The sequence below is a fragment of the Hylobates moloch genome, unplaced genomic scaffold (assembly GCF_009828535.3).
Source record: "Hylobates moloch isolate HMO894 unplaced genomic scaffold, HMol_V3 SCAFFOLD_3, whole genome shotgun sequence".
Classification (NCBI taxonomy): domain Eukaryota; kingdom Metazoa; phylum Chordata; class Mammalia; order Primates; family Hylobatidae; genus Hylobates; species Hylobates moloch.
In genome coordinates this window covers 119,677,603-119,694,354 of record NW_026652278.1, presented here as the reverse complement: position 1 = coordinate 119,694,354, position 16,752 = coordinate 119,677,603, and the positions used below count along the sequence as shown (strand labels likewise).

The 16,752-nt window shown below is 33.6% G+C and overlaps 2 protein-coding genes across 3 annotated transcripts in view; both read right to left on the bottom strand.

Moving 5' to 3' along the window:
• HSPA4L (heat shock protein family A (Hsp70) member 4 like) overlaps window positions 1–16,752 on the bottom strand; it is a 50,309-nt gene that overhangs the window by 19,118 nt on the left and 14,439 nt on the right. For both annotated transcript variants that reach the window (XM_032146991.2, XM_058436739.1), the window contains 10 exons: window positions 16,423–16,563; window positions 13,630–13,752; window positions 10,997–11,096; window positions 10,349–10,482; window positions 8,394–8,638; window positions 8,180–8,256; window positions 7,060–7,211; window positions 6,491–6,597; window positions 4,152–4,285; window positions 666–865 (listed from right to left, as the gene is read on the bottom strand). In XM_032146991.2, coding sequence (XP_032002882.1) covers window positions 666–865; window positions 4,152–4,285; window positions 6,491–6,597; window positions 7,060–7,211; window positions 8,180–8,256; window positions 8,394–8,638; window positions 10,349–10,482; window positions 10,997–11,096; window positions 13,630–13,752; window positions 16,423–16,563 — 1,413 coding nt within the window. The remainder of the gene's footprint in view (window positions 1–665; window positions 866–4,151; window positions 4,286–6,490; window positions 6,598–7,059; window positions 7,212–8,179; window positions 8,257–8,393; window positions 8,639–10,348; window positions 10,483–10,996; window positions 11,097–13,629; window positions 13,753–16,422; window positions 16,564–16,752) is intronic.
• On the bottom strand, window positions 1,379–3,201 carry LOC116478237 (SOSS complex subunit C). The gene is given in 3 exon segments (XM_058436334.1): window positions 1,379–3,052; window positions 3,055–3,095; window positions 3,179–3,201. Coding segments are annotated over 3 exon segments (333 nt in total). The 3' UTR covers window positions 1,379–2,783.

Here is a 16,752-nt window from a genome sequence, read left to right as displayed (position 1 = left end):
CCCGAGTAGCTGGGACTACAAGTGCTTGCCACCGCGCTCGGCTAATTTTTTGTATTTTTAGGGAGACAGGGTTTCACTGTGTTAGTCAGGATGGTCTTGATCTCCTGACCTCGTGATCCACCCGCCTCGGCCTCCCAAAGTGCTGGGATTACAGGCGTGAGCCACCGGCCAAAAATCTGTACTTTAACTTTACTGAATGTACAGCACATTCCTCTGCTTAACTGTCTCAGATGTCCCCCAAATAAACCCTGAAAAATTCTTTATTAAGCATGTATTTTCAATCTAAAAAGAATGTATAGTTCAAAATTTATCATTCTGAAGTGGTTTTATCTGTAAGCTAAAAATCTAGCCATAATAAAATACATGTTTTAATGGAAGTTAACTTAGGAAAGAACTCCAGGTTCACCTGCTCCATGTAATGCTATGAAAGATGCACCAAACTCTGAAAAAGTATATTACAACATGAAAGATGTAAAGCATTGAAAATAGTATATAGCATTATTCCTTAATGCTTTTATCAAAAGACTTTACACAGATTCCCATAGCAGAAAATCAAAGCAAAACCTCAGAGAGTAATGTATTCAACTATTAAAGTCCCAGTTATGATTAAGATATACTGTATACACTATCTATTACAAGAACATTGAGAAAGAATTTCTACATACCATATTATCTTTGTTTTCATTTTTAAATGAAGTTTCTGTCTCCATTGGAGCATCACTGTGATCTCCTTCCAAATTTTGCTTCTCAATTACTGATGCGCTAGCCACACTGAAGATTCCATGGATGTTAACACGAACTTTAACCTTCACTTTGGAACTATCACCATCAGACTGTGGAAAAACATTCTGAATAGTGAAGCTCCCTTAAGGAAAAAAGAACTCCAATCAGTATGTGAGCCTCAGATTAACTTATTCAATTCACTGAATAATTTGGCTATCTTTAAGATGTTGGCAAATAATCATCTTGGCAATAATTATGATCATATCCTGATTGATCACTATGGGGCAGGTACTTCCCCCAGATTATCTTTTATAAACCATAACAAACCTGTTATTAAGTCTCAGGAAGCTTAAGTAACCTGCCCAAAATCATCAATGCTAGGAAAAAAAAAAAAAAAAGCACTGGGAATTTAACTATGGACAATTTGATTCAAATGCAGTAAGTTATCTTATAATACTGCTATTCTAAAACCAAGATAACCAAATTCACTTTCTGAATTTGAAAACAAAATAGATTTTTTTTTGATATAAGCTTTACAAATCATAACCATCTTGGTAATTCATAAATAAAGCAATTCCAATTTTTATTTTTCCTATAGCAAAATACCTGCAGAGATCATTATCAATGCTTTAAGAAATCTACTGACGTTTTTCTCGTAAGAAATCTCAAATATATATTATCTATAGAAGAGAGAATATTAGGCAGTAAAATCAGGTAGTAAAAGACTTGGATGACTTTTTTGTGGGTTAAATTTTGCCCCCCACCTGCTCCCACACTGTGCTTAGTACCTCAGAACATGTCTATGTGTGTTTTGTTTTGAGACACAGTTTCACTCTGTCACCCAGGCTGTACTGCAGTGGCATCATCATAGGTCACTGCAGCCTCAAACTCCCAGGCTCAAGCAATCCTCCCACCTCAGCCTTCAAGTAGCGGGGACTACAGGTGCACGCTACCATGTCTAGCTAATTTTTCTGATTTTTAGTACAGATTAGGTCTCACTATGTTGCCCAGGCTGGTCTTGAACTCCTGGGCTCAAGCAATCCTCCTGCCTCAGCCTTCCAAAGTGCTAGGATTACAGGCATGAGCCACCATGCTCAGACGTGACTGTATTTGGAGATACCTTGACTTCAGACTTCTCACCTCCAGAACTGAGACAACAAATTTCTACTGTTTAAGCCACTTAGCTTATGGTACTTTGTTATAGCAGCCCTAGCAAACTAATATAATGTTCAATAATTTTACTGCTTTATATAATATCCTTGAAATATTTATAATATTTGTGCTGTCCCCTTCTTAGTCTATAAAGCAGTACATAGAAAAAAATTTAAAATTTGAAAATCCTTTTAAATGTTATAATTTCATTTTATATCTTCTGAAAAGTTCACTCAGTTAAAATGGATATTACAATCTCCTATTCTCACTCTCCCTTTTTTTCTATTATTTTTAATTGCATTGCGTCACATCATTTATAAGGGAATATGTTTATAGAAGATGGTTAAGACTGGTTAGCAATTTATCCTTGGGGTTTGTTTTAAAGTGAGAAAGAGGGAAGTAGTTACGAGTTCAGAAGGAATATTTTAGGATGATACATGTTGACTGTAAACTCAAAAGGTACACTAACACCAATCATATAAACAGCAAATATGGATGTAACAGATTTAAGCTTATTGGTTCATTTTTTAAAAGTACTCTTGTTTCTTTAAAGTTAAGTACTATAAATGATTCTTGGAAATCTACTGTGGACATGATACATTCAGTCAAACTTGCTAGGGGCTGGGGAATGTTTTTGTGACCATCCAGTTCAGAGTCTGATTGGCGTTAAACAGCATTACAAAAAAGTTACAGTCACGGTACATAATCAATTCCTTGGATGATACAGCCTCCACAGCTCTCATCATCCTGGTTACCCTTCTTTCTGCTTTCACTTACACATTCCTCTAACAAACAAAAAAATATCAAAGTTCACCAAAATTCTGAAAGTCAGAGTTCATCTAGCACTGAATGATAGTAGCTTTGGCATTTGGTATTATAAAGTCACTTTTCCATCGCAAATATTTTCTTCATTCTGGGTCAAGGCGAGGTAAAACAGGAAGAATCAGGTTCCCAAATGCAGAGTTTTGAGTTATGAAGTATCCAAATGAATGTGCATGAACATGCTGCAAAGCTGCCTTCTGCTGGGCTGCAATATACTGCTGCTCAGTGTGATCCCGAAAGTCCTTATTAAGACAGGGTCTCGAGAGTGCAATGCTAGCTCCAGGATGATTTGTTGAAGACTGGTTCTGCACAAGTAGTTTTCTTTTCTCTTTGTCCAGTTCTGCCAAGATTGCAACTTGTTTTGAAAACCTTGTCCTGAAGAGTTTGTTCCAATTTTCCTATTTTGTTTCAATTATGTCCAGTGGCAACTGGTGAGCACTTCACAATCACCTGGGACGCAAGAACGCCGGGACTGCCTCACTTTCCAATCGCCCTCACTTTCATATTAATCCAGTAATAGTCATTCTAGTTGTTGCCAGTAAACATTAAGTTTAAAATTAGAATATACAGTCAGTCTGGCAGCACAATTTCAATCTATCAATTAAAGTTAAGTTTTTCAGTAAAAAATAATTATCACACAAACCTTTCAGGACAGTTACAGAGCATTTTATTTTGATAGAGGGAATCTCGCTGTGTCGCCCAGGCTGGAGTGCAGTGGCGCAATCTCAGCTCACTGCAGCCTCTGCCTCCTGGGTTCCAGCAATTCTCCTGCCTCAGCCTCCTGAGTAGCTGAGATTACAGGTGTGTGCCACCACACCCAGCTAATTTTTGCACAGTAAAAATGAATTAGAAATATAGCTGTCCCCTCAGTATCCACTGAAGATTGGTCCCAGGTCTCTCTGAGGATGCAAGAACCTTGTATACATTGTTTTGCATGGGAGTGAAACAGGGTCTCACTATACTGCCCGGGCTAGTCTTCAACTCCTGGGCTCAAGCAATCCTCTGGTAGTCCAAGTCCCTTATTAAAAAAATGACATAGTATTTTGTGTATAACCTACATACCTCCCAAATACTCTTAAGTCTGTATCATCTCTAGATTAATTATGATACCTACTACAAAATAAATGGTATGTCAGTAGTTGTTATATGTAGTTGAATAATGACAAGAAAAAAAAGTCTAGACATGTTCAGTACAGACACTTGTTTTTTCCTAATATTGGCTGAATACAGATGCCAAACTCATGAATACTGAGGGCCGACTGCAGTAAATCCTGCTGCCATTATAGAAATAAACTGAGCATTACAAATGCACATTTTAAAAGAGTATAAATATCTTTCTTTAGAAGTCCCATACTGGCTTAGTTGAAATGTCTATTTGTTTCCTTGATTCTAAAATAACACATTATTTATAAAAGGCCAAAATGTTATGGAAAACTTTTTTTTTTTTATCTTACCAATTCTTGCATCAGGATAAGGCACTTCATGTAAATTAGTATAAAATGCTTCTAGTTCAAATGGTTCCTTCTTGTGGAAAGTAATGACTTTTGAGAATGGGGCAGGATGGTTCTTACAGAAAACTTCACATTCCCTAAAATGGAGAGGGAAAGACACTCACTTAGAAACAAATAGAAAGTTGCCTATGAACCTATTTACCGAATCCATTTCATTCTTAATTCATTAGCAGCAACTGCAAAAATCTCTGCACAAATAAAAAGAAAAAACAATTATTGATTTTGCTCTAAACATGCATTGCAACAGATTTATGGCTCAAAGTTTTCATAATGTCTATCATAATAACAGACAACTGTATACTATTAAAAAGAGAAAAATTACCTGAGAATATGTATATTTTAAGGCCAATGTGTAGGGTTTTTTTTTCCCTCACATCTGAGGGCCAAGTCCTACCTATTAACTTCTAAAATACTTGCCACTTATTACCCTTTTAATTCTGGCTGCCTTTAATAGAAACTTCTGTTTGCAAATAATTTTAAACCTACAAAAAGGTGCAAAATTACAAATAGGACAAGGAACACTTGTGTATCTTTTACCTAGATTTGCTACTTTACTCCATTTGTTTCATCATCTGAGTGCACACACTTTCTGTGTATATTTTTCCTGAACCAACTGAGGGTTATACACACATCATGGTGCTTTACCCCTAAAAATGTCAGTGTGCATCCTAATAGGAATATTCTCTGATGCTTTACTATTCATATTTCCATCTTTTTTTCAGTTGATATAACAATGTCTTTTGCGGTATTTTACCCCTCCAATACAGGGAGTTTTTAAAACCTACATAGCAATTCCTATTCCTTAAATTGTTTAACAGAAACAGTTTATGACTATTTGTTATAGTGGCCCAGAAACCAATGTTTAATACTATATTATCATCCTATTACTATAAGTATGGAAGATTTTAAAATCTTGAATCCACAAACCTCTTACTCTATCCTAGTTTTCAAGAAACTACCAATACCTTCTACTTTCTTTTTGTAGTCATTAGGCTATATTTACTTTTCAATTTAGCTCCCCATATGTTTTCTTACAATTTTTTTTTTGGTTCACTTGTACCTTGAAACTGAAATTAAATTTTACAGAATAATGATTCTTGCCTCAAAATTGACATTATCTGGGGCAGACAGGTGAAAAAATATTTAAAAAGAAAAAAACTGACATTAACACATGCCATTAAAATCCTTTGCAAGACATTCAGATAAGGCTGAAAATCCGTATTTTTGAAATGTATACAAAAATCTAATTTTCTTGGGGGTACTTATGTATAGAACACAGAACAAAATTTAAAAAATAACTTCAAAATGTAAACACACCATTATTCATTGTACAAGCTATACTTCTGAAAAGCAGGCAAGTATAATATTTGAAATATAAATTTTGATTCTGGTAGGGAAGCAGGCTACCTAAATCCTGGGCAGTTCATGGAAAAAAATGTAAATGTTAATGCAAGCATGAAAATATTGTAGCTTATGACAGAGGGAAACATTAATTTAATAACAAAGTGCTTTTTTTAAAAATATCGGCATATTCAATTAAAAGTGTAGGAGAAAATGAAATCTCATGAAAGTTAATAAGAATATAAACCGGTATCCTTTTAGTGAATAATTTGCAAATATTACTCAAAATAATGTGCATATTCTTTGGCTAAACAATTCCATTCCTACACTGCTATCTTACAGATATACCAAGCACAACTGAACAAGGGTATATGCACAAGGATGTTCTTACTAGCACTGTTTAAAATAGCAAAAATACGACTTAATACTGTATTGGTTTAATTTATTATGGCACATACAACTATTGAAAAAAACAGTTACTGTCTGTTGACATGGAAAAATAAAATACAATATAATTTAAAAAGCTAAGTTGCACTAGAGATTTATAGATAATTCTATATGTACCTAAAAAGTGTATGATTTTATTTATTTATGGATAGTCAAAGAAAATGACTGGACAGATAAACTAGCTTTTAAAAATGTTTATGTCTGTAAAATGGGCTAAGAGAGAATACGACAAATGCAGGTCTTTTTTATACTTCTATACTGTGATTTATTTGAAAATGAGCCTTGTTTTACTTTTATAAAAAACATAAATTTAAAAATATGTCCAATTATGATTTACAGTGATATATCATTTTTATATTCTCTTTTACCTAATACGTTATTTAAAAGTATTTGGCAGAATTTTAAGAAGCGTAAATTTCTCTAATTTAGAAAAGTAGGTTTAACTGGTCAAAGATTTACGACAAGCTCTAATCAAGGTTTTAAAAATAACTTACCCACTTCCATCTTCAAAAGAGGTCTTCCACCTTAATGTGATTGAATAGGGAACAAGGTCTGTTATGGAAAATTCACGCACTTTAAATGCTGGTGAGAGAATCGCACACTGAAAATAAGATGTATACCATATTTAAATCAACAAATACAAAACATACCCTAGGTTACTCTGATTGAAATGCTTAACAGAGTCCTCCTATTACAACTGTTACATTTTAAAAGTTACTGGTTTTTGGCAATGAGAAGTGAAAATTTAAAAGGGCCTGAGTACTCTTTATGTGACCTTACAAAAATTAACAGAATATCTTTACATCTCCAAAAGGGATTTTAAATGGGCACACTGCAATAATTTGTAAAATTAATATTCTTTCAGTGTCGTTACAGACACACTATCCTATTATAGCTTAAAAATATAAATGGGAAGGACATAAGACTTATTTATCAGAAATAACTTCAATTGACTTTAGCATATTGGTAAGTGGATGGAAAAGATAACATTAAAAGGCCCCTTTGGATCTATCACTCATTTCTGGCAAAATACATATCCTAAAAAATAAAATAACAATTATACCTGTAATGCACATCCTCTTGCAACAGCTTCATCAGCGTTTAATGTGGTACTTATGTCTTTAAGAAAGAATTTAGTGATTTGTTCTTTCACTGCAGGAATTCGTGTTGCTCCTCCTACAATTTCTATACTACTAATGTCTTCACGTTGTAAGTCTGGAAAATTTTTTTAATTGAGAAAAATGATAGTCTTTAAAAATCTCAACAGAAGGCTTTGTCGAGTACTTTTTTAAAAAGTGGATTGACTTTTTACTTGTCAGAAAATAAAAGGAAAGAAAAATACAATTTTTAGAAAGATATAAAATAAATATTATTTATGTGACAGGCAATGCACTTGGTCCAACTTGGTCCAGATGATGGAATGGCAATAGGAAGAGAAAAGCACTTCATGGGTTTTAAAGGAGCTCTTCAGAGTCCTTCAATTTTCTTATTTCTACCTCCTAAATCCCTATAGAAGATATTTTTAATTGATTACCAAAATCCTTATGAAAAAGCAATCATGTCCCCATTTCTACATTAATTTCATTTTAGAATCATCTATAGTTTATAAACACTTCCAAATAGAACTAGAATGAGTTTTTTTTTTTTTTTTTTTTTTTTTTTTTTGAGACAGAATCTCACTCTGTTGCCCAGACTGGAGTGCAGTGGCGTAATCTCAGCTCACTGCAACCTCCGCCTCCCAGGTTCAAGTGATTCTCCAGCCTCAGCCTCCTGAATAGCTGCGGTTACAGGTGCACACCACCATACCTGGCTAATTTTTGGAATTTTAATAGAGATGGGTTTTCACCATGTTGGCCAGGCTGGTCTTGAACTCTTGACCTCAGGTGATCCACCCACCTCAGCCTCCCAAAGTGCTGGGATTACAGGCATGATCCACCGTGCTTGGCCAGAACTAGCATGAGATTTATGATATAAACAATAAGAAGATCCAGGAAGAATTCTCATAAACCCAGAATTATAGTGCCTTACTCTTATGAATAATGAGTTATAATCTCCTTCTCTAAAATGAGAAATATAAATCTTTTTAAAAAACAAAGTTTTAAAAATTTATTTTATCATTATCTACCTCTGCTAAATAGGCAACATTATGGTACAGTTTTGATAGTCCAGTAATTTCCACTTACTAGCTTGTTCCATTACTGCTTTTAAAGGTGGTTCAACCCTGGCCAAAAGGGAAGCACACAGTTGTTCAAATTGAGCCCTGTGAGAAAATAAAATAAAATTCATTATTCTGGGATTAAAAGTTGAGCATATCTTCTAAAACAACAAACAAATCAGAAGTGATCTAAACATTATAAAATAAGTAAACACTTTTCAAACTAAAAACATACGTGGTACCTGTTCATTTTACTAGAAACATCAAGGTCATTCATGAAACACTCAATGTTCAATGGAAGATCTGATGCATTTGCACTCATTAGCTTCTTTAGTTTTTCACATTCCTGATATAAACGCAACAAGGCCCGAGAGTTTTCTTTCACTTTTATCTTATATTTGGTCTTGAACTCATCACAGAAGTAGTCTACTAAAGCCTCATCAAAGTTCCTGCCACCCAAATATGGATCAAAGGTAGTAGCCAAGACCTGTTTAATTGAAAAAGCAGAACTGTATTTTCAGAAATATTGATTCTTCCAAAAAAAAAAAGAAAAACCTCTAAAATAAAAAAATGTAAAAATAAAAATGACGCTAAAAAAACTTGTCCAATCACAGGGGTGCTGAATTTGGAATCAGAGTTAAATTATCACTTATATTTAGTCAACATATTTCCTTATTCTGAATTTTCTACTTTATAGTTACAGATCCATATATCATAAATGAAAGAATTCTAATTCAGAAATAACTGAATTACAACTAAAGCCTCATTATCTCAGTCACTTGGTTCTACAACAGCACTGAACAGATAGACCAAAACCAAGTTTAAGAGACCAAAGAAACAGTCCTAAGCATATAAACGAGAGCAAAACATCCAAGAAAAGCAGATTCAAAGATTAAATATAAAATACCATAATTGGTCAATTTACGGATCAGAAATTAGGCCTTTTGACTATTACAAAAAACAAAAACAAAAACACACACACAAAAAAACAAAAAATACAACCAAAAAACCAACCAACAAAACAACCAGGTAACAATTTAACAAGCTGGTTGAGCAACAGGCTTCCCAGCAGAAGAGAGTCATAGAAATTCAACACTATAGTTCTTGAAAACATAGGACCAAACATCTAGGCTCTCTCCCTAGGGTAAAATGACTACTTCCAACAGTCACTAATAAAGAATCCTACCATTGGGGCGGTTTTGCAGCTCTTTCGTTATAAGGTGGGTGGTGGGGTGGTAGTATGGTGGTAAATATCACAGGAGGATATGAGTGCAATCTGCGTGGAATGTCGCCCCACAGACTAGCGTGGAGAATCCATATATAGACCTCTCATGAAGTCTAGTATTACCCAAAATTAAATGCAAAATTATCTTGGTATATAACCAGTACAGGTGTGTATTTTGGGAAGAAGGGTTATGCCTTGATCAGATTTTCAAAGGGGTCTGTGATCTAAAAATCATATTTCACTACAAAGTTACCTACTAAAAAGGAAAGAAAAAAATGTTCTTTCTAAAGTAAGTTAATATGTAAGACTAAACGCCAAGGATTAAGTCAATATATACTGAAAATCACCCTATATTCAGTCTGAGTCATTTCCCTTTAATTTTTTGATTACAAAGATGTTATTACAGTAATATAAATTAAGACAGAATACTCTTGCAGTGTTGCAGTTTATCTCCTAAGTAAACTCTACTCTGTGCATACTGGAGAGAGATCGTAAGTCTGGACAAAAGAATCAATGTAAAAATGATTATAAATCCTAATTTGTAGAAAGCACATAGAAGTAAAATTACGATTAGAACGCTTGGATAGAAAGGTTTCTAAAATCAATGGGAATCATTTTAGAAAATGCTTCCTGTAATTATATTTATGGATAAATAATTTATGCTCCCTGATAGATGACTTAACAACCTAACAATAGAAACAACAATAAAAATAGCTAATATATATTATAGCAGCTATCCTATGCCAGGCTTTCCAAGAATTTTGTACACATTAACTCACTTTGTCCTGAAAAATTATATGAGGTAGTTACTATTGTTGTTCTCAGATAAACAAACTGAAGATTTAGGGAGATTAAGTAACCTGCTTGAGGTCATAGTTTAAGGGGCAGAGGCAGGATTCGAACTCAGCTATTATGGTTCTTTAGTCTGTGTTCTTAATATATGTAAATATCACAAACCATGTATTTACTTACTTTAAGTTTTCCTTTGTTAAAAGCACAAACCGAGACCTGATAGGCAGAATGTCCCATATCAATAAATACTACATTTCTTGGTTTCTCATCTAATGGGGGAAGATCCTGTTTATAAATTCCATACGCCAGTGCAACTGTATAAGAACAAAGAATTATGTTAATTCTAGCACAGTAATTACTTGGAAAACAAGAAATGTCACTTTGATACTGTACTTTAATATGCAGTACAGTAATACATATTATTATCTTCAAAGTAAATTTACTTTTCACAATTCGGTTAATCATGTTTTATTTTTTCCTTACTCAACTATAACTCTGTAATAGTAAAGATTCGTAAAGCCATTAAGACATATTTAATCTCTGCCAAAAAGTTGTACTACAAAGTAACAAGCTTATAAGAATCAGTACACACACACACACACACACACATTTACATATATATATATAATTTTTTTAAAGAGACTGTGTCTAGCTCTGCCTCACAGGCTGAAGTGCAGTGGTATGATCATAGCTCACTGCAGCTTTCAACTCCCAGGCTCAAGCAATCCTCTTGCCTCAGAGTTAAAAAAAAAACCGCTTTGTTAATAATTAGAAAAAAACTACAACAGTATTCTGCTTATAGTGATTTTCAAATTGCAAAGTGCTTACCTGCAGTAGTTTCATTCATCAGCCTTAAACAATTTAAGCCTGCAACCTGGGCTGCAGCCATCACAGATCTTCTCTCGGCATCAGTGAAAAAGCTAGGAATCTAGTATTTAAAAACAACAGTTAAGTATAATGTTTTACTTAAACATTTTGTCAACTGAAAAATATAAAATAATTACCCTAAAACTTATGTACAGCTTAAGGCAAATAATGATGTTCTAACTAAAGAGGAAAAATACTAGTGTTTTATTTTTTAAGTTTGACAATTTCTATACCGTAAAAATCTGACCTAAAGTATGAATACTAATTTCAAGTAAGGTAATATGGCAGGGTTGCCTAAGTTTTATTCATCTAAATACTTCCTGTGTTAGTCTGATCTATTAAAAATATATTTGCTCATGTTTCATAATAAAAAACTGAAAACTCAAGAGTCTGAAAATGAGATTAGATAAATATATTATGGTATATCCATATAATGGAATCCTATGTAGTTGTCACAAAGAATCAGGTAGATCTGAATTGTCATGGAATTCTATCTTTATTATGTTAAAAAAGGGCACGTATAACATTACTTCATTATTGTGTGCATATACACCCAACCAGAAGAATACAGTCCCAACTGTTTAAAACAATTATATTTCAAAGGAGGGGAACTATATTGTAGGGAACTTGTGATAAATATGAATTTCCTTTAACAATCACCAAATAACATTGAAAAAATATACATACATACATACACACACACATATATATGTATATATATATTTTTTTTTTTCTGAAAGAGACTGTGTTTAGCCCTGCCTCACAGGCTGAAGTGCAGTGGTACAATCATAGCTCACTGCAGCTTTAAACTCCTGGGCTCAAGCAATCCTTTCGCTTCAGCCCGAGTAGCTGAGACTACAGGTGTGTGACACCATTCCTGGCTAATTAAAAACAAAACAAAACAAAACTGTAGAGACGGGTCTCACCATGGTTGCCCAGGCTGGTCTCTAACTACTGGCCTCAAGCAATCCTCCTGCTTTGGTCTCCCAAAGTACTGGGGTTATGGACATAAGCCACCATGCCCAGCCCATTAAGTACATCTCTATTTAAAAATTAAACTCAGTCTTAAAATGTATAAAGATGTATGTATGTATACACCCTAGTTTTATCAAACTGAGAAGTATTTTAATTTGACATACAGACCAGTTTCTAAAAAGCTATTAAGTGTATTTACATATAAAATAACTTGGGCTCTTCCAGTTTTAAGTTTCAAATAAGTAGCTTCCTTTAATTTTATCGTTTTATGAATTTAGAAATTTCATTGAACAGATTAGCAAAAGGAAAAGAATATAAATTTTGCTGATTTGGTATTATCCTCCCAACAAAAATCTAAGTTATAATGCATGGTTCATTTAATATTCATTGAGCACTTACAAACCAGGTACTTTTCTAGCTACCAGGAAAACAGTGCACAAACCAGACAAAATACTTGTCCCTGTAGAGCTTACAATGGGTCTACTGCACCAACCACAAAGTTAATAATGGTCAAAAGTTTGTATTACTGTATTCTGACATGAATTTCTGACACACAAGGAATAGTATAATTAAATAGAAATGGATTTGAATTTAAGATGAATCTTTTAAATTTGTATGATTCTAACATATCCTTTCAAGTGGCAGTATAACAATTATGAGCATGGGCTTGGGAATTAACTATCTGGCTCTAACACTATATTAGCTGTGCTGATTTGGGGCAAGTTATTTGACATCTCAGTATCCTACTTTTTGAATCTGTAAAACTAGGGTTAATAATATCCCTACCTCATAGATTGCTTCTGAGATTAAATGGGTTAAAATGCCTATAAATAGTGCCTGGTCAATGGTAAACTCTATTATTTGCTATTACTAAATGGCTAGAAAATAAAATATTAAGCTGTAATATTTTTCTCCCATTAAAAAAATTCCAAATGCCTATGAAAAAAATTGATTACTAAACTCACTGAAAAGTTCATCATCTGATTCTGTTTTTCTGATGACATGAGACTCTTGAACTTTTGTAGTCAAGTTTAATAGTAGGAATATATCAATTTAGTTAACATGTAGGTAAAGAACCAATTAACGATGTTTAATGGGACCTCAAGAGATAAGACGGTAAATAATTTAAATGTTTTGTTAAGAATCCTTAAAGATCTTTTTTTCCCCGATACACAACCTCAGATTCCCAACTAGAAATTTTCAACCTTTGCTATAAAATGTTAAGGTCCTCACAGATGGGAAGTTAATTGCTATCTGAGACGATTCTTAGGGATAAATCCCAGATAGCAGCAGTCACCAGTTACATAACAGTTTTTTAAGAGTCACTGCTCATCATAATTGATTTTATGGGAAATTCAATCCTAAACTTTAGCAAATAAGGCAATTTTTTTAAAAAAGAAAGTCAGATGGATTTAGGTTATTTACTGGATAAGGGCAGAAAGTGTAAGGGAAGAAAAATCTTTCAATATTACATTAATAAACTGAAAAATATAATTCAAGTATAATTGAAACACTGAAAATATATAATTCACTGAAAATATATAATTCAATATTAATTCAATATTTTCAACACTGAAAAATATAATTCAAGTATAATATATTACTGAAGTAAAACTTACTGAAATCACACAGTCAGCCACTGGTTTCTTCAAAGCATTTTCTGAAGTCTCTTTAAGCTTGGCTAACAGCATTCCAGTAACTTGCTCAATTGCAAAAGGTCTCTCTTCTTCTAAGTACCGCACCTAACACCAAAAGTTGGGATACTCATTAAGAGTCATTTGTTTATCCAACAAATATTTAGTGAGCATCTACTCTATATGTGATAGGCATATAATGTGAAAAAGACACCCTTGCTCAAGGAAGTTTTATTCCAGAAAGATTGTCATTTTAGAATCATGATCCCATTAAAAACAGTGACTATGTCATTTCTGAGGTTGTAGTACCTTACAGACAGTATTATAACCAAAGTATTTTCAAAAGTGTAGTTTCTACCCTCTCAGATCCCCACTTCCCACAAAAACAATTTTTATCATTCATTTTCCAACTGTGACACAGCAAACAATGAAAAAGGAAAAGATCAAATAATCTTTCTTTTGAAAGTCAGAACTCTCCCTGAGTTTAAAATAAAAGCTTCAGTCATACAGTTTTGGGAAAAGGAAATGAGAACATCATTCTTTCAAGCAGCACAATGTGTTTATGTATATGAGTATGTATAAATATGTATATCTAATGACATAAAACTTGCTTTGAATCAGACCTAAAATTGATAAACATTTGTTTCCAAACCTATTTACAAGTAAGTTCAAAAACAAGTATTATGCCAAATTACTGCCTTTAAACCAGGGGTGCATAAAGAAATCAAGCACACAGAAATAAGGAAAAATGAATCATAGTCTTAATCTGCCTTTCAGAGGCATGATCATACAGTATTCTTTTGTATAAGAACATTCTATGTAATCCCAGCACTTTGGGAGGCCGAGGCAGGTGGATCACAAGGTCAGGAGATTGAGACCATCCTGGCTAACAGGGTGAAACCCCATCTCTACTAAAAATACGAAAACTTAGCTGGGCGTGGTGGCAGGCGCCTGTAATCCCAGCTACTTGGGAGGCTGAGGCTGGAGAATGGTGGGAACCCGGGAGGCAGAGCTTGCAGTGAGCCGAGATTGTGCCACTGCACTCCAGCCTGACAGAGCAAGACTCCGTCTCAAAAAAAAAAAAAAAAAAAAAAAAATTAAAAGTTAGATGAAATAAATTTAAATAAATATATAAAAAAATGCATAACATGCTTGAGGAGTTGAACATTGATTTTCTTAAGTCTTCAAAAGATGATGTTTCAAAGCTTTTTCTACTAGCTTACAGGCACTTACTATGAAGGTATAAAATTATATCACTCAAAACTTTGGTTCTGCCTTTCTTTAAAAACATTATTCTGTTTTTCTCAGCCTATTCTCAAAGCCTGATCTATTAATTTTCACTTTAAGAAGTTAAACTACTTACAAAATTAAGTAGTTCAAATTTTAAACTGGAGTAGAATAAAACTGCTCTAGGTAACCATTAACCAGAGCTTATCATATCTAAAAGATACCTGAATATTATTTTTTATCTCAGTTGTTACTATCATAACCCATCCAGCTTCTCAGTTTAGTAACCTGAAATTTTCACCTAAAATATGGCTTCACAATTTGTTCCCTGTCTTCAACTCCTCATGGTGTCTTCCTCAACTATTTTAACAGCCTCCTGTCTCCTTACTATGATTCATCATCCACCTTTTAGTCAGAACCCTCTTCTAAAAACGGAACTGTGTACATATGCATCACACATATATCAAGTCTAAAATTAGTTACTAAAAATAACTTTCTTAAGAGATAATTTGCACAGCATCAAGTTTATCCTTCTGAAGTGTACAATTCAGTATATTCACAAAGCTGTGCACTGATCACCATTATCTAATTGTAGAACATTTTCATCACCCAAAAAGAAACCCATTAGCAGTCACTCTATTTTTCCTTCCCTTTACCCCTTAGCAACCACTAATCTTTGTTTCTATGAATTTGTCCTACTCTGAACATTCTATATAAAAGGAATCATACAGTATGTGGCCTTTTGTATCTGGCTTCTTTCACTTGGCATGTTTTCAAAGTTCATACATGTTGTAGCACATACCAGGACTCCATTCCTTTTTATGGGCAAATAATATTCCATGTGTTAAGTTATACTACATTTTGTATATCTATCGTCAGTTGATAGAAACTTGTATCGTTTCCACTTTTTGGCTATTATGAACAATGCTTTTATGAACATTCATGTACAAGTTTTTGTGTGTACATATGTTTCAATTCCCTTGGGTATAAGCCCAGGAGTGGAATTTCGGGGCCATATATAGTAGTTCCACGTGTTGTGAGGCTAGTTTTTGAAAAAAATCAGCACAAACATGTTTTGGTTAACTAATCTACAACTATCTATCTCAGAATATAAAATTAAAAATCCAGAATCCATCTCTTACTTGGATGAAAAGTATGCTTTAACATTTATAGTGTAAGATTCTTCTAAATTAGAACTCATTAAACTCATTATGGCTATTAACATACTTTTTGGGTCCATTCTTCTGAATTAACATACTTTTTGGGTCTATTCTTCTGAATCCTGTATACCTTCATTTTTATCCCCTAAAAACTATTCTCTTGAGTCTCAATAACCAGTTTTTTCCTTGACAATAATAGTGTGATTTGAATGAAAAAATTATCTAAATTAGATCTCCTGGGATTCACTAAAATTATTACAAAAACTACTATCTCTTGGGTGTGTATGTACTGTATCTAGAGCAAAAAGGTCAAACTACAAATAGCAATATTAACACATTGGGTTTCCTTAATTCGAAGATATGTTTGTAACCCTGGGAATATAAAGCTTACCTTAACTCCTGCACTTCCATTAGGCATCTTCTGCAGTTCATAGGGAAGCCTGATCCTTTCAGTTTGCACAATGGGATCATCAAATGATCGCCCATGAAGCTTTTTGAAGCCATGAATTGTATTTCTTATGTTCGTGACTATCTGTTGGCAGTAAACACCTGTATTTATCAGTTACCTAATAAATGCAAAATAAAATTCTATCCTAATACTCGACAACCACCAAGTTCCTTTATCCTACACATCCAAGTTTAGGATTACAAATAATTATTCATTTTTTCTGGTTTCCAACTGATGGTAAAGTCATACAATGAGAATGTACGCATTTTAACA